At 42.9% G+C, this 27,425-nt stretch overlaps 1 protein-coding gene across 2 annotated transcripts in view; it reads left to right on the top strand.

Moving 5' to 3' along the window:
• FLNB (filamin B) overlaps nucleotides 1-19,553 on the top strand; it is a 94,020-nt gene extending 74,467 nt beyond the window's left edge. For both annotated transcript variants that reach the window (XM_048488012.1, XM_048488013.1), the window contains 16 exons: nucleotides 553-652; nucleotides 2,244-2,384; nucleotides 3,169-3,297; nucleotides 4,094-4,267; nucleotides 4,709-4,867; nucleotides 5,174-5,377; nucleotides 5,769-5,921; nucleotides 6,328-6,450; nucleotides 8,460-8,726; nucleotides 8,973-9,110; nucleotides 9,258-9,373; nucleotides 11,635-11,767; nucleotides 14,183-14,359; nucleotides 16,883-17,101; nucleotides 17,301-17,504; nucleotides 17,919-19,553. In XM_048488012.1, coding sequence (XP_048343969.1) covers nucleotides 553-652; nucleotides 2,244-2,384; nucleotides 3,169-3,297; nucleotides 4,094-4,267; nucleotides 4,709-4,867; nucleotides 5,174-5,377; nucleotides 5,769-5,921; nucleotides 6,328-6,450; nucleotides 8,460-8,726; nucleotides 8,973-9,110; nucleotides 9,258-9,373; nucleotides 11,635-11,767; nucleotides 14,183-14,359; nucleotides 16,883-17,101; nucleotides 17,301-17,504; nucleotides 17,919-18,106 — 2,625 coding nt within the window. In that variant the 3' untranslated portion in view covers nucleotides 18,107-19,553. The remainder of the gene's footprint in view (nucleotides 1-552; nucleotides 653-2,243; nucleotides 2,385-3,168; nucleotides 3,298-4,093; nucleotides 4,268-4,708; nucleotides 4,868-5,173; nucleotides 5,378-5,768; nucleotides 5,922-6,327; nucleotides 6,451-8,459; nucleotides 8,727-8,972; nucleotides 9,111-9,257; nucleotides 9,374-11,634; nucleotides 11,768-14,182; nucleotides 14,360-16,882; nucleotides 17,102-17,300; nucleotides 17,505-17,918) is intronic.
• Nucleotides 19,554-27,425: the final 7,872 nt, after the last annotated feature.

Below are 27,425 nucleotides of genomic sequence, written 5' to 3'. Positions count from 1 at the left end.
GTACTTGTGGGGTTCAAAGTTGATTCAAAATCTCCCTTCATTCCTGTGCTAACAACTTCTCAAACAACTTCTAACATTGCAATCATTTAAAAGGAAATGAAAACCTGTTCCCATTCTTAAAAAATGACATCTAATCATTCTCCCATAAGATGGCAAACAGCATCTTCTGGACTTCAGTGGGATTATTGTTGCAAAATTCTTGTTGAATACATCTTCGTCTGGCTGTATGTTCTGTTTTCTGTGCTACTTCAAAAATAACTTCCTTCTAGGCCATGACCGATTTTAATCTTTCAGATGGCGCTGTTCTGTGTTCAGACAAAGTGTGCTTCATCTTCATTATGTGCTTCATTTGTGTCTTTAAACACGTTCTTGTTTGAATAGTATGTTTCACTCTGAAGCATGAGTGGTTGTCCTGTAGGAGTAAATTTCCATGTTGGGAGGGGTCTCTGCAGGTGAATGATATCAATCTTCTGGGATGCAACTGCTCAAATTAATCTTACCTTTACAAGCACAGATTACTTCCTTCCATTCATTCTGACTTTTCTGCTTTAGGTCACAGAAGAACCTTATGTTCCTGGGGACATGAATGGCATCGGATTTAAGCCCTTTGATATGGTCATTCCATTTGCAGTCCGAAAAGGAGAAATAACTGGTAAATACTTCAGCCTACAGTTGTACAGCTGTATTTTACCCACTTAGTTTACCCATCATGTATTCCATGGAGGAATTTTATTTGAGTCATATGAAAGAAACTGATTTAAAATGACTCTTTGGTAAGCCTCCACTATTGTTCGGTGCAGACAGAATTAGGGATGAGTATTCTTGGCATAACTGCTTATTTGTTATTGTTTGACAGTAGAATGAAGTGTCCTGTTCTGGCCACTACCTTCAGGAGCACTCTATATCTACAACATTTGGCAAGGGGAAAGTTGGATCAGTTAAAAGTAACCAAGAGATAATTTCTGTGGTTGTATGCTAGAGTGATTGCATGCCTTGATAGCCTGATCTTGGTAGCTGAGCAGCTTCAACCCTGGTTAGTATTTGGACTACCAAAGAATACCAGGGCTGCTGTGCAGAGAAAGGCTATGGCAAACCACGTTTAAATGCTGCTTCCCTTGAAAACCCTATGGGGTTGCCAAGTTGGTTGTAACTTAGAAAAAAGAGGGGGAGGGCTAGAACAGTGATGGCAAACCTATGGCATGGGTGCTAGAGGTGGCACTCGGAGCCCCCTCTTTGGGCACACACACACAGAGTTCGTCATGTGGGGGGTGGAAAATCACACCACACACACACACACATATCTAGGCTGGCCTGGGCCACTGAGCACGACGTGCGCACACCGTGGTGAGCAGGGAGGACTCGGCTGACAGGCCTGGTGCCTGTGCTCTGGGTGGCTGCTGCCCGAGGAGGGGGTGTGTGCGTGCAGAAGAGGCAGAGATGCTAGAGAGGCACAGAGCAGTGCGTGCAGGACTTGCTGGAGGCTAGAGCAGGGTGGCCCCTGCTTGAGCGGGTGTGGCGGAGGAAGAGGGAGCCAACCAGTTTTTTCTAAACTAAAACCTCAGCATTCAGGTTAAATTGCTGGGTTGACACTTTGCGATAAATAAGTGGGGTTTGGGTTGCAATTTGGGCACTCAGTCTCAAAAAGGTTCGCCATCACTGGGATAGAATAACAGGTTCGCTTCAAAGTAGCTGTTAGATAAGGCCAAGGCTTTCTGCTTGCCCAAGGGGCTGTGTATTCATATATGTATTATTTCAATTTTCCCCTTGAGCTGTGTCGCTGATTCTATCTCAAGGTTGTCATGACCCTTGCAAGCAGTTTTTCTGGAACTGCAGGAAGAAGGGCAAGGTGGAAAAAGCCATTTCACAAGCAGAACTCTGTTCAGGGTTCTCTGGGTTCAGGGTTCTCTGGGTTCATTAAAAAAAGGCTCTCTCTTTGCTTGAAAGACCCTAAACTTGCCTGTGTCTTCATCTTGCAGCATGTGGCTTACATAAAAAACTTCAGTTATGACTACTGCATAATCAGTGGACATTTTTGCAAAACCCAGGTTTCAAGTCAGGAAAATTTTCTGTATATACCTTAAGAGCAATGCAGGGCAATCCATATGGCCTGCTAAAACACATCTGCTGAGCACTGTTTGGCCAAAATGCCACACCACCATAAAACTGTGACAGAGTGAAACAGAGGACTTTACTTTTGAGAAGTAGTTCTGAGCATTTCTGGTATAATCTTTCTGTTATTCCAGGGGAAGTTCACATGCCTTCAGGGAAGACTGCCACCCCAGAAATTGTGGATAACAAGGATGGCACAGTAACCGTTAGATATGCTCCTGTTGAGGTTGGATTGCATGAAATGCACATCAAGTACATAGGTAACCATATTCCAGGTGAGTGTAAATCGATAGCACTTTCATTGCAGGAACAACTCTATTTATGCACATTTCATCGTCACTGATTGTGCCTGTTCAATTCAGTGAATTGTGCTGGTTGACATTACATGTCTTATGCCTTGTAAAACAGGAATAAAGACAGTAGGAATTCTTAGTTTTACAACTTATGTCTGATTTAAAATAAAATGAACTTGGCCGGTTTTGTGACCTTTCTAATTGTAAGTTACAATTAAGTGATTCTAGTGAGAGATACTACTGGCAAACTGAATAAAAAGTTACATGGTGTGTGTAGCCCATTTGACCTTCTTCCCTAAGTTTTAATCTGTAATATATTTGACCATCTTCCCCAAAATTTAATCTGTGAAAAGGATCACAGTGTAAATAGTGAAAGACAATTGCCTAATAGACTAATGTTGACAATTCTTACTATATTATTTTCCTTGCTTGTATTTCTTCTTCATCGGAACATGTGATCAATTGAGGAAATTGAGCAGTGTGCTTCAAAGCATATGAAAAGTCTTATGCCAGACAATGGTTCTTATATTTGCAGTAGTTTATAAAAAAAAAACCTCCTGGATTTATGGAATATAAAAGGGCATATACAAAGGAGTTAGTGTTGAATGCCAAAGATCCAAGTTACAAAGACCTCCATAAACTTTTGAGTACACTCAAGCACATTCATGTTTTCTTTGTATTTCAGGAGGCTTTACACAAATCAGCCAAAACATTAAAATGCCTCTCCCTAAAGTGCTTTCTCATAATCTCTGTGATCCTTTTACAGAGAGTCCTCTGCAGTTCTATGTGAACTATCCCAACAGTGGAAATGTGACTGCTTATGGGCCTGGCCTTGTTTATGGTGTGAGCAACAAGCCGGCAACTTTCACCATAGTCACGGAAGAGGCTGGTGAAGGTAAGTGACTAAAAATCCATGTATGCTGAGGGGAATCCCATGACTTCAGATGGAACTTACCTTCCAATTAAACATGCTTAGAATTGCAGGCCAGATACCTATTATTGTAATAAGATGGTCAGAACTGATGATAACTTTGTTGCTGCTTTTTTAGCAACTTCAGTGGCACATAACATATTCAAGTGTGATGCCTGAATTCGTTGTGTGCTAATTTTGTTTGCAACCCAATCCCCACAACTAGGCATGCTTAACTCATTTGATTAGGCTGCATTTCTGTAGCGCTCTCCATTTTCCATCCTACATTGCAGCTATTCCGTCCAATACACAATGACCCATGAAGCCTGAAGACTTTTCCAAAACTACAGAATAAGTTTCAGGGCCATGCATGTATTTGTCTGAGACCCATTCTTCCAAATATAGTGTTCTTGTGTCTGCTGCATCCGCTAGGAGAAATACAGACATTCATTTTAACAGAAAGATTTCACATACTGATTAAGTGACTTGCTTGTTCTCGAAATAACTTTTTAGGGAATCTTATTCCATATATTCAAATCATTAATGTTTTCTAAAGGTAGCAGTCAAGCCTTATTGTTGTCTGCAGAACTGTCCCACACATCTAAAACAACAAATAGTTCTTAAGCAAATAGAATCAGGCCACGGGTCCATCAGTGACAGTATTGTTGCCTCAGACAGGCTTTCCGGAGTCTCAGGTATCTGAGACACCTCCTTAGAACTCTCTGCCAATCTCTGAAAATTAAGTTTAAAAACACTCAGTAGTATATCTCCATTTTGACAGGTGGCTTGGACTTGGCAATTGAAGGGCCTTCCAAAGCAGAGATCAGCTGCATTGACAACAAGGATGGCACTTGTACCGTCACTTACCTGCCAACACTTCCAGGAAACTACAGCATATTGGTGAAGTACAATGACAAGCATATCCCAGGAAGCCCATTTACTGCCAAAATCACAGGTAAGTGGAACTTGTGAAAACTTGCCTCTTTGAAATATTGTGCCCTGCACGTAGAAAATAATCTTTTACATCAAGTGCAGGCTGCTTATCGTTTGTAAATCCAAGCTAAGGACTAACGATTTGACTTCATGGAGAAGTAAATTGCGTAATGTACTGTCTCTCTAGATAACTTTGATTTAATACAAACCCTTTGTGTTTAATATGATAATGCAAGGTTTGTGCATATAGATTCCCATATGGGAGCCACTGGAGTCGAATGTCGGGCGGTTTTACTGGCAGGTGCTTATGTTGTCTTAACATGACGTTTTCCAATGTTTTAACTTGCCTCCATGAACTGAACAATGCTTTGAATTTTCAGAAAACCGTTGATCGTCCCACAGTGAGCAAATAATAGTCGGAAGGCTGTTGTTCTAATAGGGAATTGTTTGTCTTTTTGTTAAGATGATAGTCGGAGGCGTTCCCAAGTTAAACTCGGCTCAGCTGCTGACTTCTTGTTGGACATCAATGAGACTGATCTTAGCCTCTTGACAGCCAGTATTAAAGCTCCGTCTGGCCGTGATGAGCCATGTTTTTTGAAAAGGCTACCCAATAACCACATAGGTAAGTCAACCTCTTAGACAGACTAGTATATTTGCAGAGTCTTTTGAAAATTGGCAGATTAGTTTGTACAAAATGGGATCCCTGGCCTGACATGAATTATTAGACTTTTGGACCAAGGCAATAGTTGGAAACTATAAACGATAATATGTGAGTAGAGTTGGCTTTTGTGGTGAATTCCTGGTCTGTATTGTAATTTGATGGTGACTTTTTTGTGGGGTGGGGGGGTGGGCAGCATAGTTCAGCGAAGCCTTTTTATGGAGTACCTAATTTTATCAATTTCTCTGCTACATCATTTCTTCCTTATAGGTATCTCATTCATCCCACGGGAGGTGGGAGAGCACTGGGTCAGCATTATAAAGAATGGTAGTCATGTTCCCAACAGTCCTGTGTCCATCATGGTGGTTCAATCTGAAATTGGCGATGCAAGACGAGCAAGAGTTTCTGGACGTGGTTTGGTAGAAGGACGCACCTTTGAAATGTGTGACTTCATCATCGATACAAGAGATGCAGGTCAGCACTAGATCACCATTCTATGGAAAACTTCCCTCTGGTGCAGGCTTCCAGTACACTCACTCAGAGTGATCTCCTAGATTTAGTCTACCCTTTGACAGTCTGGTTCAATTTGTCTAGGCCATACAGCAGCCTAGAAATTGTTTAGGGCTATTGTCCATTTACACTGAGTTTTGATTTATCTCTTATGTGTCTGTCTGTCAGTTTGTAGGGCAAAAGGTTATAGAACTCAAGGTACCTTTTTTGATGTCATAGTATAGAGCAGATTTTGTTGCTTGATTAATGCATTTGGTCAGACTGATCAGATATTGAAATAACTTGTTTGCATATAGTCTTGAAATACTATGACAACCCAGTTCTACTCTGATGTATTCTAGATGCTTTTTTCTAGGCTATGGTGGAATATCACTGGCAGTGGAAGGGCCTAGTAAAGTAGATATCCAGACGGAAGATCTAGATGATGGGACCTGCAGAGTGTCATACTTCCCAACTGTGCCTGGAGTTTACATAGTGTCTACCAAGTTTGCTGATGAGCATATTCCAGGTAAAAGGAAAAGGGCCGCGTCGTTGGAGCCAGAACAAGAGTTGCACTTCTTGGAAACTGGCTAGGTTTCTAGTCAGGTTTTTGATGATCTGAAGACGTCCGTTCCATCCAGATGTTCCTCTCAAGTATCTGTATAAAGATGGAATTAATCTTTGTATAGCTAGAGCAACTTGTTTCAGAGCCAGGCAGCAATACTCATTTGAGGGAATAGTTCCCTTGAAGTATAAAACTTCTTGTTCTAATTAACAGTGATTATTGGTATGGTGTAGTAAATGAGGTTCTGAGCTACCAATGCTTCAGTTGGCTAACATGTTAGCAATAAAATACTTAAGATCATCTCAATCTTTTTGTGAATATTTCTTACTGTGATAAAGCTCAAATGCGATCTTGTCTCTACTAACTGCAGGTAGCCCGTTTACTGTGAAAATAAGTGGTGAAGGAAGGGTGAAGGAAAGCATCACACGTACCCAACGAGCTCCCTCTGTGGCAACTGTTGGAAGCTTGTGTGATCTTAACTTGAAAATTCCAGGTATGTATAGTTTAACATCATGCATAACACTTGGCAGTTGTACATATCCCAAGTTCCTGTACAAATGATGTACATATCTGAGTTGCCTTAGCATTCTGTGTGGTCATGCATAAAAATGGACTGTCACTTGGCTTCAAAAGACCAGGGAAAGGTGTCTTTGTTCATTCCAGTACTTCCAATGTACTTATACCCATATAGTTGACCTTCCAGTGAGTTTGGGGAATAGCTTGTCATCTCTATCTCCGTATGGGGAACAAAGAATAACTTCCCTAAGATTAAGCACATAAGAAAAGCCTACTGAATCAGATCAGTGGTCTATCTTTTCTATCTTCCTGTTTCACACAGCAGACAACCAGTTGCCCTCTAGGACAGACAGGCTGCAGAGACGAAGGTATTTGTTTGCTGCTGCCTTTCAACATTGGTGTTCAGAGGCTGGCTGGAGGTTCCCTTCAGTCACCATAGCTAACAGCCAGTGATGGACCTCTCCTCCAAGAATCTTAATCTCCCTTTAAAGCTAGCCATTACTACCTCCCAGGCAGTGAATTCCACAGTTTAATAACTTAGTGAGTTTCTTAACATAAGCTAGAAATTTAGTTTACCGTAATTGTATTGAAGTCACTGGACCAATATTCTTATAATGTAGTGTGTGGCAATTTGCATAGGATTAATGGAAAACAGACTTAAAGACAATAATTTATCTTCCTTTTCAGCTTATTTCACATATCTAGAATACCTGTCAGAAATTTTGTGACATTTGTATAGTGTACAGTTACTTATATGGTACAGTTCCTCAAAAAAGATTTACTCTAGCTAATGGATTACAGTTTCAACACACAGGATCCTATCAGGTTTGGTACATTAACTTCAGTATCCTCACTCAGCCCTCATAGATAGAAAATCCCTAAAATAAAACATGGAACACCCCAAAACCCAGTTCCCCAGACTAACTGGTATGCTGGAATTCTTCTCACACTTAAAGATATTCCTTACTGGTTTATATCTGTCTGGCCCTTCAGTTTGGCCCCTTTATAGACTCCTCCACCAGTTCTCTCAGTCTGTAATTTGCTTAAACCACAGCATGCAGGGCTGTCACCACAGTACGGCAAGATAGACTCTCACACTGACTGCCACTACTTTCCTCAGAGAGTTAATGTTTGTCGCAGCAAAGGCAAATTCTTCTGGAATTTCAACCTCCAAAAGCCTCTCAGATAGTTTTACAGAGGAGGATAACCTCCTGTCTCTCAGTGACATCAAATCTTCTGTGCTCAGTCGGAGTGCAGGATTGCCTCATCCAATCAGGTGGCTTCCCTGTTCCTAGGCCTCTATACCTCTCTCTGATTGTAAACAATAATGGCTCCTGACAGACCTGCACTTTTAAAATCACACATTTCTCTGCAGTCCGTAGATCTGTAGAAATATTAAATGCATTAGTAAGGTTAGTGATTATTCCTTTAATATTCATGCTGTTCCATAACATTTGCTTTGGGGCTCAACAAAGAGTGAGTAGGCTACATACACAGATTAAGAGATTTACAAGTCTCTTTGGTTCAGTTTGTAGTGCCTAACTATTCAGAATGTTGCTTTATTCAATAGTGTGTGCAGTAGTTTTCCTGTTATCCTAGTTAAAGGTATCCGACTGCTTATGTGTCTGAGAGAACAGACTTAAATCTTGAAGCTTGTATGTGTACATGAAAGTTTCCATGAACAACTGTACTGCCATGTTGTGGTGTGAAGACAGAGCACCAGTACCCTCACTCATTGGTTAGGATGGTTGAAATAGTTGAGAAGCAGTTTGAGCAGCAGTAGTTTCTCAATAAATATGCAGATGGCAAAATGCTACTGTCATGTCATGATCTTGACACACAGTTTTTTTCTACACAAGTGTACTGCTCTCAGTTAAGAACAATATTGCATGAAGCATTCCATGACAGTGTGTCAGACACTACACATGTAGGATGCTAAAAACGAAACATCTTGCTTCCCACTTTCTTTCAATATTTGTCTTTTAGAAATAGATATTGGTGACATGTCAGCCCGCGTAACTAACCCATCAGGAAGATCTACTGATGCTGAAATAGTAGAGCATGATAAGGACACCTACTGTGTCCGCTTTGTACCACAAGAAATGGGTGTCCATACTGTGGATGTGAGATACAGACGGCAACCTGTACCAGGCAGCCCATTTCAGTTCACTGTTGGACCACTTGGTGAAGGAGGAGCCAATAAAGTCAGAGCTGGTGGTCCAGGACTTGAAAGAGCAGAGGCAGGCATCCCAGGTAAGGCCTCCACCAGATTCTTTTTCTAGAGACGTGTTCTGAGTGTGTCTGTTCATTCTTGGCAACATGAATTGAAGTTAGAACTGAATGTTGAAGATTGGAGCCACTGGAATGCAATTTAGGAATGCCACTGATTCCACATCTGTACATGTGCACAATCCCATTGTCACAAGAAAGGGATTGGAGGATCTCATGCCTGTTACTAATAGGAAACTAAGTTGCAGGGTTTTTTGTGTTCACCAACAGCTGAATTCAGTATCTGGACAAGAGAAGCTGGTGCTGGTGGGCTGTCTATCGCAGTCGAAGGGCCGAGTAAGGCAGAAATTGCTTTTGAGGACCATAAAGATGGATCTTGTGGGGTATCATACACTGCTCAAGAGCCGGGTATGCAATTTAAGTATTAGTCCAATGAGTAGAAACTATAATGAAATCAAACCAGAAAACATTAATGAAATCAAACCTGAATAAAAACCATTAATAAAATCCAACCTCTGTATTCCTATATTCCTTAGAATTTTTTGTCTGTTTCAGGTAACTACGAAGTATCCATCAAATTCAACGATGAACATATTCCAGAAAGTCCTTACCTGGTTCCTGTGATAGCTCCTTCAGATGATGCACGTAGGCTCACTGTTATGAGCCTTCAGGTGAGACATAAGGAAACATCTCAATAAGTTACCACAGACTGAGTTCATCCTTGTTCTTGGGCTCACATAATACTTACCTGCTACTCTTTGGGAGAAGGTCCCATATAAGGTTTTGTGGAGTTTCCAGAAATGCATCTGATAGGACAGAGAGTAGCTAGTACATTATCAGCTAAGGTATTAATTTCCATTGGCCTGCACACTAACACAAAACTGTGTTCTGAAAACCCGGCATATTCACAATCACTGTCTTTCTGCTTAGGAGCTACAGGGTAGGATAACAATCAGTGACAAAATGATAGCTGTATTATAAATCAGTTTGCAGGAGTGCATCTTAGCCTCATCAGTTCTGCATAGACAAATGTGAAGGGATGCACGTGAGTGAAGGAATGGGGCCAGTGGGAGAGAACAGCAGAATAATTGTCACTGGTACAGATGCCCCAACCACAATTTTGTGGTCCAGGTCATTTCTAAGCAGCAGCCAAAGGCAGAGGAAGTTCTTATTTGTAGATGCTTGTGTTCATGCTCAGCTGTTTGCTTTTTGCAGTCTGCACATTGTTTAATACAAGTGCACACTCTTTGAAAAGTTCATCTAAACCCTCGCCTCTTTCAAGTTGCTTCTGTTTTGACTGATCTTCACCCAACTAGTGAATGGAGGCCTTTGAAGAATTCATTTCTGTCCTTTTGCATTAGTTAGGTGACCTATTTTTTTTTACAGCAGACTTTGTGCTGGTACTTGGTTTTCAAATAATCTTTTCAGCCAGATCTCACAAAAAACCAAGTGAATTACAAGGATGTTAAGTCAGCTGTGGTACTGATGCTTTTCTTGTGTTTCATTTAAAGACTCCTGACAGTAATGTTTGTCAGCTGGCTTAAACCCTGAAGAGGGAAATAAAATTGATACGGGGGAGGGAGAGGGAGATAAAAACTGGCTTTTTAGTAGATCTTCTGTTCTAGGGGATCTAGTTTCCAAGCTTTTGCTCACTTTCAGTTTATTTCCCTCTTGAGGGTAAGGCTGTAAAACGACTTTCAGGTAAGCTATGCCCCTAAAGAAAGCAGTGCACTTGGACACTTTCAGAAACGTCATTGGATTTTTTTGTACTGATTTCAGTCTTGCTGTTAATGACATGAAATTCACTTGAATATAAAAAAGGCTTAGCGTAGAGGAGGGTAAAGATTGGGGTAGAACAGCTGGCTTTTGATTTTTTTTTAACAGTGCCAGTATTAGTTAGAAAAGCTGCACTGCCTGTCACCTAAACGAGGCTCACCTTGGAACCCCTGATAGAGGGAACAAGGTATGGTTTTTGTAAGCCATACCCAGCAGTGGTCCTCCTTGACGAAGTTGCGTATGCCTTCCAAGCGCACTGGTTCATCAAGTGAAGGTCCCACTGTCCCTGTGGGAGATGATCTCAATGTTTGTTATTCCTAGTTTAATTCTCAATGAAATAAAGTGGAATTCTATTTCTAGTTCTATTTCTAGTTGACTGATGCTGAAGTGTAGGATATATACCAGAATAGTTAGTTTAGCAGTTTTTCATGTGTAAATTCCACTGCAGATGGGATATAAGTCTGCTGTAATTCATGTCAGTCTTGTGCTTCTTTTTGATCAAGGTTCAAAGCCACTATGATTTTTAGAGGCAACTCTGTTTTGAGGTGTTTCAGTGCATAAGGGGCCCCACCACTGGATTTCACCCTTCCCCCCTGTCAAGCCACCCAACCCTGGCACCAGTGGAGCCCCTCCTGGATGCCGTGGGTCAAGGGCGGTTGGGAGGGCAGCCTGGCAGGAACAAACACGCAGGGAGAAGCCAAGCCGACTGAAAATCGATGGAGGAAGCCCAGTGCAGTTGCAAACAATGGCCTGAACACAGTGCACCAGACTCGTCATGGCTGGGGTGAAGGTGGTGGTGGGGAGCCTAATGCTGTTCAATGTTGTGACAGGCAAAGAACAGCTGGGCGAGAAGAGCTGGCTTAAGAAAGGGCTGGGGCACAGGGCTGGGATCCAGGGTGGATGCTGGGGGTGGGGAGCACGCGAGGGGAGGGGATAAAGGCCCAGGGGTCCTGATGGTCAGGGAGGAGAGAAGCTGGCTTGGTAACACCCATACTGAGGCAAAGCAGCAGCCATTTGGGTCACCTTTACTTTAGGGAACACACCAGACCTCTACTGAGGCCACAGGATGGATCACACAGGCTGCAGAGAGTGGGCAGGGGTGGAGCTGAAGGGTCTGGGGTGCAACAGTGTATATAACTAATATCTTATTTCCTAGGAGTCTGGGCTGAAAGTTAACCAGCCAGCTTCCTTTGCTATAAGGCTAAATGGGGCAAAGGGCAAGATTGATGCTAAAGTGCACAGTCCGATAGGAGCTGTAGAAGAATGTCATGTTTCTGAACTGGAACAAGGTAAGGATGTATAGGAAATATTATTTTAGAGTAACAGTGAAATGAGCAAACACCTTGCAGTACTATAGAAATAGACTTACAGCTACAGGCTATTTATGTAACCCAAATACATGCTGCTTCTTTTCGCAAGGTTTAGGCTGCAATCCTGGCCAGAGTTGAACTAAACTTCTTTCTATGATCTTAAACTGCATGTGCTAGTCAATCTTCGACACATTTAAAGTATTGAAAAATGCCCCAGTGGTGGTTTTATGCATTGAGGACCTTCTGAGAGAAGTATGCATCTGATTGAACTAGTCACTACATTATCACAGGCATACTAATGGACTGGCCTGCTCCTATATATATGATGGGAAAGGCAGCCTCTCATGGCTACCTTCTCCTTGCATATCCCATTCAGCTAGACTTCTGGTCCTGCACATAAGGAATCAGTTTAAAATATTATTATTATTATTGTTATTATCATTATCATTATTTTGTTTGTTTGTTTGACTTTTATACCGCCCACCCCCGGAGGGCTCTGGGCAGTGTACAACATTTCAATATAACATAAATAAGCAAAAGGAGCCCTCTCAATAAATTAAATACAATATAAGATAAAATAAGGGCCCTAAGCATTGAATTAAAACCATTTAAAATACAGCATACAAAATGAAGTAAAATATAAATGTAAAAATATAGCATCCGGTCATCTAAAAAACCCCTCTTAAGAGGGAACAGAAGGCCCAAGATGGAAAAGGGCCACAGATGATAAAAATGGAGGACGGGGCGCCATCAGTGGCCGGCATCTCCAAAGGCCAGGTGGAACAGCTCGGTCTTACAGGCCCTGCGGAACTCTCCAAGATCCCACAGGGCCTGGACAGTTGGAGGAAGAGCGTTCCACCAGGCAGGGGCCAGGGCTGCAAATGCCCTGGCCCTAGTGGAGGCCAGCTGCATCATCGAGGGGCCGGGGACTACCAGAAGATTGGCCTCCGCCGAACGCAGAGGCCGAACTGGGACATGCAGGGTCAGACGGTCCCGAAGGTACGAGGGTCCCAGGCCGCATAAGGCCTTAGAGGTTAGAACCAACACCTTGAAGATGATTTGGAACTCAACTGGGAGCCAATGCAGACGACGCAACACTGGCAAAATGTGATCTCTAGTGGCACCACCAATGAGCAGCCGAGGCGCTGCATTTTGGACCTGTTTCAACTTCCAAATCAGACGCAAGGGCAGGCCCGCGTAGAGCGAGTTACAATAGTCTAACCTGGAGGTGACCGTTGCATGGATCACAGTGACTAGGTCCGCTTGGGAGAGGTAGGGGGCCAGCCGCTGGGCCTGACGCAGATGGAAAAATGCAACCCGGGTTACATGGGCCACCTGGGCCTCCATTGAAAGAGACGAATCCGGGTGGACCCTCAGGCTGCGGGCGGAGGAGGCCGGTGCCAATTTGGCCCCCTCCCACACCGGCGGCTGGAAATCCCCAGCCCGAGGATCTCCATCTTCGATGGATTCAGCTTCAACCTGCTCTGCTGCAACCAACCAGCGACCGCCTCCAAACATTGACCATTTCCCCCTCCATCAGCAGAATGAGCTGAGTGTCATCAGCATATTGATGGCAGATCTGCCCAAAGCTCCGTACCAACTGAGCAAGGGGTCGCACATAGATATTACACAACAGCAGGGATAACAGTGCCCCCTGGGGTACACCGCAATAAAGCGGACACTTCCTGGAGGTTTGGTCCCCAAACCACACTTGCTGACTCCGGTCCCGGAGAAATACGCCAGGTACTAGTCTTTCCTTGCTGCACTATTACAACTGGGTCGTAAATGGTGTTGCAGCTTTGAGAGGGAAAGACTCCCCTCTGAAGTATCCCAGTGGGGCATTTGTTGGATGATTTTAGCCAGTTCTAATCTTAACTGTAACTTTGTTTGAATTAAGTGTACTTTATTCAAATTCTAGTTTTGCACTATAATTTTAGTGTATTATTTACGGAATAACTTTTTTAGCGGTCTTCTGTTGCAAAAGAGTAACCACCCCATGGTAAATTATGACTAGTGCTGGGGAAAACAAGCTTAACTTACAAGAAACATTGGTTCTTTGTTGAAGGCCACTTTAAACACGAAGGCTGAAATTTAACACTTGGGTTTTCACATATGTGAGCAAGTATTGCAAAGTTCTTGTCATCTTGCAGTATTAGACAACACGCTGGCCCATCTGTCTGGGCTGAGTGTCTCTGTCACGATATTTTCACTAGTCTTCATGTGGCAGTGGTTCCTTTTCAGTGTGCCCTCAAGTGTTTAAGTCTACAACAAACTAAATTAACACTAAAATGCTTATGCAGCCTTCTTCGGAAAGGGAGGGCATCTGTGTTAGAATTCAGTGGCAATTCTAGCCTAATTCAAGAACCTAATTCTTTGTTTGCACATGCCTTTCAGATAAATACGCTGTTCGCTTCATCCCACGTGAAAACGGTATTCATTCTATTGATGTGAAGTTCAACGGGAGCCATGTTGTAGGCAGTCCTTTCAAAGTTAGAGTGGGGGAGCCTGGTCAAGTGGACAGCCCCGCGCTTGTTACTGCCTATGGTCCAGGTCTTGAAAGTGGTGTAACAGGTAATCCTTTCCTCTGTATACTGGTAATTACATTGTGATAATATATCAGCTTCTTCCCTGTAATAACTGCTTTGCCTTACTGCCTAATATACGGTATAGCTCGGAGACTTCTGAATTATGAAGCTGAACTGGAAAGAGCCCATAGCCAGGAGGCTGCAGAACTAAATGCCAAAACTAATTTGAGCAACAGTTCTCATAAGGGATGTGCCAGTTCAGTTTAGCAGTGCCATCAAGCAAGAAATCCAGGACAATGTGGCCAACAGAAGTGGTGTCTAAGCACTGCTCCCTCCAAAGGCTTGGAAAAAACTGAATTAAAAAACTGGCACTGGGCAACTGAGGGAAACGTTAGCCAACAAAATATCATCTGCCAACTGGATTCAGCTTTTTGGATTGTTCAAAGCTGTAATAGTTTCTAGACATCCATGAAAACAGTATTTATTTTTAGATCTTAGTTATCCAACTGTTACATTTGCTTCAAAAATGGAGCTAGTTGTCTGGCCTGCGTTTCAAATACCATTGCTTGAAGGAAAATCTGCAATTTTTTTATGACTATGAGCTTGCTGGGTCATCCTGAATTACCAGGGACCATTGAGCTGCTCTTCCCTGTCATTTATGTAGATAATGTGATGCACCATTTTGCATGTGCATGGTAGGAGAGTCCTTTGCTCTAAAGCAGTGCTGCCCTTGCAGACATTAGCTTGCAAGGTATTAGCAGAAAATGAACATTGGGTTCATTTGAATGAGGAGGCAGTTCCTAAAATATGCTGTGTAAAGTGTAGGGTCACCATTTAGCTCGTAACACTGTTACTAAAGGAGTTGGTGAAACTATTTAGTGGGAGTGAACATAGAGTATGCATAAGGTCTTGATTGCTTTAGGGTTTTATACTTTGAAGAGGGGCCTTGTGACACAGAGTGGTTTGCTGCAGTATTGCAGTCAAAACTTTGCTCACAACCTGAGTTCAGTCACAACGGAAGTTGGTTTCAGGTAGCCAGCTCAAGGTTGACTCAGCCTTCCATCCTTCCAAGGTTGGTAAAATGAATACCCAGCTTGCTGAGGGTAAAGGGTAGATGACTGGAGAAGGTCATGGCAAACCACCCCATTAACATAGTTTACCTAGTAAATCTTGTGATGTGAGGTCACCCCATGGATCCATAACGATCAGATGCTTGCACAGAGAACTACCTTTACTCTTTTTTATACAAATGGATGGTTTCAAGGATGACTTTCAATAAGTAGCTATCTGTGCATGAAGGCTATTAAATTGTTTATCCTGCCTCTCAGGCAGGCTTCTGAGGCAGTTAACAAAAACATCAATCCAATCCAATAGGTAAAGCAATAGCTCACATTTTTTGCAGAATGCATTCTTGCAGAGAAGCCAGGGATGACTGTCTTCCTATACAAATGTTGTGAACTAGTGGTGGGGCCCTAGATTAAAACAAAAACAGCATAGAACACCTAATGAAGCTATGGCTAGAATCCATTGACACTTTTCTGCCAACAGGTTCCTTTGGAGGTGGTCCCTTTCCATCAAAGTAAGATTGGGCAAAAGTGATCTTATCTATTCTCAGGGGATCTTAAAATCTGTTCAACAACTTCTCAAGAATTGTCAATGGAAGCTTTGAAAATATGCAAAATGTACTGAAGTTAAACAGATACCAATCTCTGTCCATATTTTTTTTGCCTTGCCAAATGAACACATTTGATCCTCATATTTGCTATGCAACTTGAAGATTATTCTGTATTACAATTGTTAGATGCGTAAAATTTCTACAAATTTTAAAGCCACAAGAAACAAATCTTCCCCATTTTTAGATAATGCATTTATAATGCATTGGCATATAAAATTGTACTATTTGGCATTTATGGAACATAAATATATGGAACATAAGTATATAAATGTCTTTTTCTAAGGAATTTCAAGTGTACCCCCAATACTTGAGAAAGAGTCGCTAACTGCTGAGCCCTGTGCTAACATAGTCCATTCCTTTAATTTTTGCTGTAAGAAGGAAAAAAATAGAAGTTAAAAACAAATTCTGTAGTAAACAAAGGAATACAGTTTTGAGAGACAAACTGTCTCATTAAAAGTCACAATAGCCAGGACTTCCAGCACATCTGCATATTAAGCTAAATTTGATAACATTGAAAATACTGAATATGTGTATGATTAAACACAACATGTTAATTGTTGCCAAAATTGTTTTCCTTTATCCTGTGTCTTTAGGATAAGAGTTTTTCAGTGCTTTCTACCTGAAAAATTGAAAATATGCTTGGGATAGGGTTTCCCCCCAAAGTCTTCCAGGGTTTTTTCCTCTGGTCCTTCACATGTCTATCAATGCCTGTGTAGACTGTAGAGGAGTTTTAGCCAGACATGTTTCTCCTGTGTCTGTTCAATACACTTTGAAATTCATTGGAGGCTGCTATTTGGGATATAGATGTAAGTGTGTGTCTCACTGCAGCTGTTGATGGTGTAGACTTGCCAAGCATATGATTGAGTCCATGTGTCTTCTACTCTGTTCTTCCAGGGTTACAGTCTGCATTTACAATAAACACTACAAAAGCTGGTCCTGGTACCCTTGCTGTTACAATTGAGGGTCCATCAAAGGTCAAAATGGATTGTCAGGAAGCTCCCGAGGGCTACAAAGTGATGTATACACCTATGGCTCCAGGAAACTATCTAATTGGAATTAAATATGGAGGGCCTAGTCATATAGCTGGAAGTCCTTTCAAGGCAAAAGTAACAGGTAAGGTTGGTAGCCATTGTTGCTAAAATGTGTATTGTTGGGGGCGGGGGATCCAGCAGAAGGAAGGAGAGTGTTGCTGATTTACATCTATGTTTTTAATGTGACTTTGAAATCCTGTGGCTATGAAACATTGGAAAGCAGTTAGATATTGTTGAAACTGTTATCTTTGATAATATAAGAACAATTATTCTGTTTTTAGGTCAGCGGCTGGTTAGTCCAGGCATCTCAAATGAAACATCCTCCATTCTGGTGGAGTCTGTGACCAGATCAGCAACAGATACCTACTACAGTGCCATTCCCAAACCTTCATCTGATGCAAGCAAAGTTATCTCAAGAGGAGCAGGGCTTTCAAGAGCTTTTGTGGGTCAGAAAAATTCATTCTCCGTAGACAGCAGCAAAGCAGGTAACTGACCTAACTGTACTATTGTACAGAGTTTTAACATATGGATATCTTACTGGTCTATAATAATTAAAGTAAGGGCAAACAGCTCAGCTGTGGGAAATGGGTGGAAAATGTCCAGCCTCTTCTTGGCTGGTATCAAAATAGGGAGGTGGCCACTAACAATAGAATGTTGTGTCCACATATTTTAAGCAACCATGGGCAACATGTACCCTTCTCAGTGGACTCTGTTCTGGCAATCAGTCTGAACAATGACGGACTGCTTGATTGAGTTACATAATGCTTTTACTGCAAAGCATTTTGGTTAGTCAACATACTGAGAAAACATTTTTCGATATCTTGAAGTCCTTGGATCTTGGAGTATTGCTGGAGCCAAGCTCTGTTCCTGTTGGTAACAATTTTTCTGTTGTGCCCTAGGTTCAAATATGTTGTTAGTTGGTGTCCATGGACCTACAACTCCTTGTGAAGAAATATCTGTGAAACACTTGGGCAACCACCAGTACAATGTAACTTATGTTGTCAAGGAGAAGGGTGACTATATCCTAGCGGTGAAGTGGGGTGAAGAGCACATTCCTGGAAGCCCATTCCACGTCACTGTTCCATAAGAGCATCATCTTGTGTCAAAGTTCCACTTGCCTACAACTTCAATCCTGTTCAGAAATAGTGTTTTGCAGGCATCTCAAATTTCAGAATGCAGATCATGTTTTAATACACCAAACTGAAATCTGTAATTGTTTTTAGTGTATTCCATTTTGTCTGGAGTATAATTGCTATAAAATATAATGCCCTCTTCAAATTCTGTTTTTCTGAATCATCATGCAAGAATCATGTTATGTCAGGGCACTATCCTTTCATGGATCTTAAGAGTTACGTTAAACTGGTAATTGGGTATCTTAAACTACTGACTTGTGGTGTACTCTTGACTGAGACTCTTGCATTTAGTTGTACTTCTAAGTTGTACTTAGGCTGGTGCCAGTTTACAGTTTGTAAAGAAGTGAGGTTAAATTGGTACTTAATGTACCGTTTTATATGCTTAATAGCTAACAGTGAACTCAAAATAGTGTTTACAGCAGAACACTAAAACAGACAATACTTGGCTGTTGATATGTAGGGAAAAGTAGAACATATTGGATCAGATATGTCAAGCCAAAAGATTATGAAATCGTTTCTGGAAGCTTTCATCAGAAATGCCCTGTGTGGGCTAAGTGCTTACTGGCTTTAACTAATAGTTGTTGGGATGGGGGGTTGTTGTCATTTCTAGGTTCCCAAGGACACAATCAGTTGCAACACTTCAGATAAAATCTGCCATAGATCTTATATTAATCACCGCTTGTTTCTGTACATAACATAAATTTATGCTTTTGTACAGTTCATACACCAGGTATAATGCAAATACATTTAACTCCCACACAGACCAGTAAAAAGCAGCTCATGGCTTGCTCTCATCATTTACCCATTGATGAGATAACTGACCTAGGCAGTTAACTATTAAGAAATGAATCTTTGGGTAATCCTGCTAATAGTAAAAAAAAAAATTGTCCTGTGAAAAGGTTAGTCTAAGGAGCTCAGTATGGCTCACTCCAGTTTGCCTTCTATGTTTATCCCCTTAATTGTCTGGAATAATCACATAACCCTTTCAGTTCAGTATTTTAAAGAGTGTTCCACACAAACAACTAACAGTTAAGACAAAGCTGCTATGGCTTTTGGTAGACATTTTTTCTCTGAGCTTTAAAATGTGCCTAATAGAAGAAGAACTGTAATGGAAGTAACTCTTCCTTCTCCCTGTTTAGCAAGAGATTTCTACCTAGTCAGCTTTATTTTTGTAGTTGTGTATCATTGCACTAAGTCTGAGCACAGCTATGGGTGGGAGTAGAATAACTGGATTTTTTTTACTGTGCTGTGTGCCTTAATGTGAAATACTCACTACATTGTAAACTATAAGGAAAAGCAAAATAAACTGGAACAAGTGCAGGATTGTAATATTGTATCTTATAACTTATTAAAACGATGAATGTTTTGCTTCATGAAATAAAATGTGCATGTTAAAACTAATTTGGCTTCTCAATTCCAGCTATCTATTGGCTCATGTTTGTCAATTTGTGGTAACCATGTAGTCTATCAGCATCTCTCATCAGTGGCTTTCAGTTAGAACTGAGCACAAAATGCTTAGCAACAAGGCATCCAAGTGGGGGAGGGGGTTCTGATAGGAGAATTTTGAAGTGCTAATGCCTCTGCAAACTGCAGAAGAGCATTGTGGCTGTAATTTCAGCTGAGTAGATCACTCTGGATTAAAGAGAAATCAGGAGATAGCTCACCTTGTTTCAAGAAGCTTTCATCAGAAGTTTGTTGAGAAAACCATAAAAGCAGAGGCTGCTGCAGTTTGCTGCAAGGTTAAGAGCCAGGAGGCAGGGATTAGATCGATTGTCTGCAGTTCAAAGCCTCCCATTGTCCCGTAGTTATATTTCCCCCCACGTTTTACATCCATTTTATCATACAGTTTTTCACTTGTTCTGTTTCTGTATCATACTGTGATAACAATCCATAAATTTTCTCTAGCAAGTGTCTTGTAAAGGTTGTTTTCATCCTCAAATGCCATCCTGTTTTTAATTGTTTTTTCAACATTGCAGCCATCTGATGAAATAAGAACCAAGGAATATTTTTTCCTTCTTTCTTGACTGCTACACGCCAGGGTTTAATTCTTCCTTGTCTATCCAGCACAATCTTAAAAGTAATGTTGTCCATTTTTGTCTTTGTATTAGTATCACAATTAAAACTAATTGGCAAATGGTGAAACTGGTGGGGTTAATCTTTTTTTGCACTGAAACTATATTTTTAATAGGATCCTATGCCAGCCCATCTGCCATCCCTCCTACCCTTCCCAGGTGATCTTCTGCCCATTCTATGATCTGTTGTATGGCTCTGGACAGACCTGGGCCCTTGGTGGGTGGGCCTCAGGCTCAGTGGTCTTCAGGGGTCAACTTCTCTGGGCCTTTGCCAGGGGAAAGCTAGGCCTGGCTCTTGGTTTCCCACTCCTCACTCTCTTCTTCACTGGTTTGGCTGCATCGCACTCTCGCTTGCTCTGTCTTTCACTCCTTCTCCTTGATGCAACAACTACCTCCTTGCTACCCTCTTCCTTTAAACCCTACCTCCATTACCCCACTTCTTCCATGTTTGTCCCCACCCACGTACCTGCCAGGCCAAGGCCTGCCTCCAGGCTCCAATTGGCTCTCAGGCTTTCTGTCAGGTCCTACTGGGCCGCTGATTGGCTTTCCTGGCAAACAGCCTAACTGGCTTTCCTGGCCAACAGCCTGCCTGGCCTCTTAAGTGTGGGGATGGGTTCCTCTGCCATGCTGCGCCAGCCACCACCTTGACTTCCCTGTGCCAGTGCACCTCCTCCAGTCTCTATGTTGCGGCCTGACCTGGTAAGGCTTTCCCACTGCCCACCTGGGCCAGGGATGTGTGCCCTGTCACCACCCCAGGATGCCTCCCCCATCCTGTTGGCCTCATCCCACCCTCCTGGTGTGCTGACAGAGCTCCAGCCCACTGTGGCCTCGCTGGGATGCCAGTCTGCCACCACTGCTGCCAAGGCAAGGAGTAGGGCGGGGAAGTCTGGACCAGCCTGTGGCACTGACTCTGGACCAGGGGTAGGGAACCTGTGGCTCTCCAGATGTTCAGGAACTACAATTCCCATCAGCCTCTGTCAGCATGGCCAATTGGCCATGCTGGTAGGGGCTGATGGGAATTGTAGTTCCTGAACATCTGGAGAGCCGCAGGTTCCCTACCCCTGCTCTGGACAGTATGTTGTTTCAAAATAGTTATCTAAAATCACTGAATTTAAAAAAGATTTTTTTCTATTCTATTTATTACCCGCTCCTTGCTACAGTCTCAATTTATTGTTGGAATAAATTTAAGCTATTGTTGCTGGGGAGAATTTCCATGATTAAGATGAATTTTTCCCAGAATGTTATTTTTGTTTCAAACAATACCTGTATTAGCAAGTGATATTCCATTTAAATAATGGCAGAATATATTTATATATTTAAATTTTGTTTAGCAAGGGAAAACAACTTGGATTAAATATAAAATCTTACAAGATGCAAAGGAAAAAGGATAAGATAGAAGAAGCTAGAATATTCACCTGATCTGAAATTATATTGTGCTGTCTTTTATTTGGTTTGATTAAAGGATGGGTTCTGTTGAGAAATAGAAAATTACTAGAATTAGAGGGACACAATATGAAGTTTAAATGGCATACCTATTTATAGTATGATAAAGTTAAAGGTATTTTGAATTTTAAAAAATCATTATATGAGATAGAATCAGAGAGTTGGAAGAGACCACAAGGGTCATCCAGTCCAACCCCCATGCAGGAACACAGAGTCAAAGGATTCCCAACAGATAGAATCATAGATGTGCCATTCTGAGAATGTGGGGCAAATATAAATGCGGGTTGTGTCAGAAAATATTGCTGTGGCTTTCATCACAAGAAGCCCTGTTCAGACAAGAAATTATGTTTGGAAATAGATAGTTAACATATGATATACACATTTTTTTATCAAGGGAAAATCAAAATTTGGGTTTGGGTTTCAGATTTTTGGGTTTCAGATTTGTCAGGAACTGGGGAACCTTTTGGGACAAGGTAGGCCTGTACAAACGGGACGGGCTTCATCTTAACCAAAGAGGAACCAGGCTGCTGGCGCTCAACATTAAAAGGTGGCAGAACAGCTTTTAAACTGATCACTGGGGGAAAGCCGACAGGAGCTGAGGTGACTTCGGTTCGGAATACAGTATCTATGGGGATGCAGACAGAGAGGGAGGTTTTTCTAAATCAACCACATACAAGCGAGGAACATAGCAATGTGCATGTGACAAGGGATAGTGTCTACAAAAGACTTGAGGGTAAAGCACATAAATCCCAGGTTAAGGACAGAGACAGGGTATACAGGTGTCTCTATGCTAATAGTAGAAGCATTCGACCTAAAATGGGGAAGCTAGAGTACAGAGTTTTGAAGGAGGAGTTTGATATAGTGGGCATGGTGGAATGAGGAGAACCAGTGGGATGCTGTTATACCAGGCTACAGGCTCTATAGGAAGGATAGGACAGGGCGCATTGGGGGTGGAGTTGCCCTTTACATCAAAGAGAGCATAGTATCACATAAAATAGACAATGCAAGTAGAGCTGGTTCCCCTACAGAATCACTACTGTGGGATATCAATACTCAGGTGTGTGAAGGACAGTTTAATATTAGGGAATATATTATCGTCCCCCTGACCAAAAGTGCACAAAGAAGGGATTCTGAGATGGAAAAAGAAAATTAGAGAGGCCAACAAAAACAAAAATGCTCTTGAGTGGTAATGGGTAGATTTTAACTATCCCCATATAAACTGGAAAATGCATGTTCAGGTCACTTAGTAAGGAGGGAGCATTCCCTGGATATGCTAAATGACTGTGGCTTAATGCACTTGAATGGTTGTGGAACCAACCAAGGGAGAGGTGATCCCTAGATCTAATTCTATGGTGGGGACCCAGGACCTGGTGCAGGAAGTCAGTGTTGTTGGAGTCGAGTAGGGAACAGCGACCACAATGCTGTCAGATTCAGTATCTCAGCATCGCGAACAAGTGGCAACTACTAATGTAGTTACATTAGCACTTCATGGTGAAAGGGAAATTTCTCAAAAGATGAGGGGATGTAGTCTTAGTAAGAAGCTGGAAAGGGGAAAAATCAAGAGAGTCAAAACTTGTCCAGGATGCTTCTTCTGGAGGTTATTTAAAAAAACACAGTAATAAAAGCTCAGCTGGAATGTGTTCCACAGGTTAGAAAAAGGCAAGCACCCAGTCCAAAAGAAAGCCACCATGGTTAACAACAAAGAGAGGTTGAGGAAATTATCAAGAGAAAAAAAAGAAAATGTCTTTTTTAGAAAATGGAAGTCCAGTTTGGCTGATGAAGAATATGAGAGGGAACACAAATAGTGGCAAAAGAGAAACAAGTTAGCTGTAAGGGAGGCAAAAAAGGATTATGAGGAACGCATGGCTGCGACATCAAGACCAGCAACAAACAGTTCTTCAAGTACATCAAAAGCAGGAAGCCAGCAAGGGAAGCCGGTAGGCCCGTTAGATGACAAAGGAACAAAGGGTGTGCTAAAAGATGGCAGGGAGATTGCAGAGAAGCTGAATGAATTCTTTGCATCTGTCTTCACCCAAGAGGAGGTGAGGAACATTCCTGCACCTGAACCAAGCTTCTTAGGAGGCGAATCCGAGGAACTAGCGAAGATAGTGGTAGACAAGGAAGAAGTTCTGGCAGCCATTGATGAACTAAGGCCGTTTCCGCACGGGCGAAATATGACGTCGTGCAAACGGGAAAAGAAATGTCAGAGCGAGAGCTGTTAAGCTTGCATAAGCGGCGGAGGTGCGCCAGTTAGGCGCGCCGTCGCTAAAACGCTTTAATCGGGCAGCTGAAGACGCCCGGTATTCAAAAGCGCTTGGCGCTCTTTTTCCACATGTGACGCACTTCCGGCGCCCCGCAGTGCGATGCGAACACGCCGCCACGCGAGCCGTTCTCAACAATGGCGACTGCCAAAGGCGTTTAAGAAGCTTGTCATGCCCGTCCCACACACACACACACGTTTGTCCCTGGTGATTTCCCTGCATGGGCAAGCCCCTTTCCCAGATCCATGACGCCTGTGCACGAGATGGTGGCTGCCCATACACGCACTCTTGGTCTCACAGGTAACATGCACTGGGACTGACAGTAGCTGGGAGGGGAGGCAATGACTGATGGGGGACGGGCAGGACATCAGGGCAGTCCACGTCCAGCTGAAATCAGCGCTGCTTCAGCGAAGTCGCGCCAACCCGCCGCGAACGTGAGCTGCTGGCGAGGCGCCCGCTTCCACCTTAGCGAAATACCCTCCCGTCGCCCGAACCCGGCACATTTCTCTGCCGGGGACTCTGGCGGGCGCCCGCAGCTCCGCACTTCGTCTGTCAGCGTAGCGCTTTTTTTTTGAGGAGGCAGCGTCGCGTAATTTCACGACGTCATCAGCGTCGCTCCTTTTGTCCGATCTTGAGAAGCGGCCTTCCAAATGTTACCAAAATCCCCTGGCCCAGATTGCATTCACCCAAGAGTTCTTAAAAGAGCTCAAGCATGAAATTGCTGATCTTCTCTCACTTTAATATGCAACTTATCCCTGAAATCAGGCTCCATCCCTGAAGACTGGAAGATGGCCAATGTCACACCAATCTTTAAGAAAGGATCTAGGGGGGACCCGGGAAATTACAGGCCAGTCAGTTTGACATCTGTTCCTGAGTAGAATTAGTGTAGAATCTATCATTAAAGATAAAATTATAAAAACATGTAGAAAAGCAAGACCTGCTGAGAAAGAGTCAGCATGGCTTTTGCCCAGAGGGGCAAAATCCTGTCTTACAAAACTTACTACAGAGTTCTTTGAGGGGTGTAAGAACAGGCATGTGGACAGAGGGTGAACAGGTGGACATTGAAATGCTACTTGGATTTCCAAAAGGCTTTTGACAAAGTTCCTCACCAAGAGACTGTTGAGAAAAACTCAGCAATGAGAGGAATAAGAGGGGAAGTCCTCCTATGGATTAAAAAACTGGTTGAGGAACAGGGAAACAAAGAGTGGGTGTAAATGGGAAGTTCTCACAATGGTGGAGAGATGTCGGGAGTGGTGTCCCCCAAGGATCCGTTTTGGGACCAGTGCTCTTTAACCTATTCATAAAATGACCTGGAAGTAGGGTGGGTAGCGTGGTGGCCAAGTTTGCAGATGATACACCAAATTATGTAGGGTGGGTGAGAACCACAAAAGATTTCGCGAAGAGCTCCAAGCCGGACCTTGATAGAGAAATTAGATGAGTGGGCTCAGAAAGAATGGCAAATCTCTACAGTTCAATCGTAGCAAAATGTAAAAAATTGATGCACATGAGGGGCAAAAAATCCAAACTTCACATATTACACGCTTACAGGGGTCAATGCTATCAGTCACAGACCAGGGAAAGGGATTTAAGAGCAGTCTTAGTTGTTGATAGTTCCATGGGAATGTCCAACTCAATGCATGGCAGCTGTGAAAAAAAAGGCGAAACTCTATGCTGGGGATCATTAGAAAAGGAATTGATAATAAAACTGCAAAAGATTGTCATGCCCTTATATAAAAGCAGTGGTCGCGACCCGCACTTGGAGTACCTCAAGGTCCAGTTCTGGTCAGCCGCATCTCAAAAAAGGATATTGATGGAGGAATAGAAAAAGTGCAGAAGAAGGGCAACAAGGATGATTGAGGGACTGGAGCACCTTCCTCTATGAGGGGAGAGGCTGCAGCGTTTGGGACTCTTTGTAGATTTGGAGAGGAGGCGGCTGAGGGGGGATATGATTGAAGTCTACAAAATTATGCATGGGGTAGAAAATGTTGACAGAGAGAAATTTTTCTCTCTTTCTCACAATACTAGAACCAGGGGGCATTCATTGAAAATGCTGGTGGGAAGAATTCCGGGACTAATAAAAGGGAAACGCATGCTTCACGCAACGTGGGTGATTGGTGTTTGGAATATGCTGCCACAGGAGGTGGTGATGGCCACTAACCTGGATAGCTTTAAAAGGGGCTTGGACAGATTTATGGAGGAGAAGTCGATTTATGGCTACCAATCTTGATCCTCTTTGATCTGAGATTGCAAATGCCTTAACAGACCAGGTGATCGGGAGCAACAGCCGCAGAAGGCCATTGCGTTCACATCCTACATGTGAGCTCCCAAAGGCACCTGGTGGGCCACTGCGAGTAGCAGAGAGCTGGACTAGATGGACTTTGGTCTGATCCAGCTGGCTTGTTCTTATGTTCTTATGTTCTTATGTTCTTAAAATGAAATCAGGATAAGATGGGCAGTTTAATCCAGGGGTCTGGGCAGCCAAGGAAAGAACTTCTGCTGTGCCACCCTGCTGCTTCCAGAGGGCTGTCTGAAGGCAGGGGAGTGAGAAAAAAAATCAACTCCACTGCCCGAATGCCCTCCATTGGGTTCAGTGGACTTAGAAGTGCACAGACTGGGCTGCAGCTCTCATAGCCCCAAACCCCGGATAGAAGCTGGCTCAGGTCAGCTCCGCCCCCAGGAATACCCACAGAATGTCCCCAGCTATGCCGGCATGGCATCCTGTGCTGACGGGGCTGGGACATGGTGGCCACTTTTGGGGTCGGGCACCACAGAGCTGCATGGCTCCCAGGGGCCTGTGTATCTGTCCCCTCTGCTGGCACACTTGCCACTTTGGGTACAATAATCAAATGGCTCAATGGGAAAATATGTGATTAAAAGGTCTTAAATTTACATTGCAGTTTCAAAGAGAATTTCTATAAAATGATCTTCTGATTTAAATGTTTTTAAATGAAAATTCTGCAAACATGTACAATTGGTATTTAATAATTTGTTTAGGTTGGCACATACATCTAGGGCAGTGTTTTCCAACCTTTTTGACATCACGGTACCCTTGACCTCACTCTTCATATCTCATGGTACCCCTGCCATCCCCCACCACCTTCCCCTCCCAGTTCCCCTGCTTGCCACCCCCCACCTTCCCCTCCCAGGGTGAAGGGAAGCACGAGGGTGGAGGGATGGGAAGTGGCTGTTGACCTTGCAGCAGGCCCAACCCCCTGGGCCAGCTCCATATCCTTACTGGTGCCAGAGGGAGACACCGCAAAAGTGAGGGGGGCCAGTAGCATTGGTGCGGTACCCTTGGGACATGCTCATGGCACCCTAGGGTACCACGGAACCCTGGTTGAGAATCGCTGATCTAGGGTCTACTAGTGGGTTGATCGATATTTCCTCTAATTGAGCAGATCACATACATTCTGAATATTATTTATGAACCTGTAAGATTTGCCGCTAGCACCCATAAATAAGTTGCTATGTTATCTATAAGAACTGTGATGTCGTCT

Source organism: Sphaerodactylus townsendi, linkage group LG03 (genome assembly GCF_021028975.2).
Source record: "Sphaerodactylus townsendi isolate TG3544 linkage group LG03, MPM_Stown_v2.3, whole genome shotgun sequence".
Classification (NCBI taxonomy): Eukaryota; Metazoa; Chordata; class Lepidosauria; order Squamata; family Sphaerodactylidae; genus Sphaerodactylus; species Sphaerodactylus townsendi.
The sequence above is the reverse complement of the archived record's forward strand: the minus strand, read 5'-3'. Positions and strand labels throughout refer to the sequence as shown.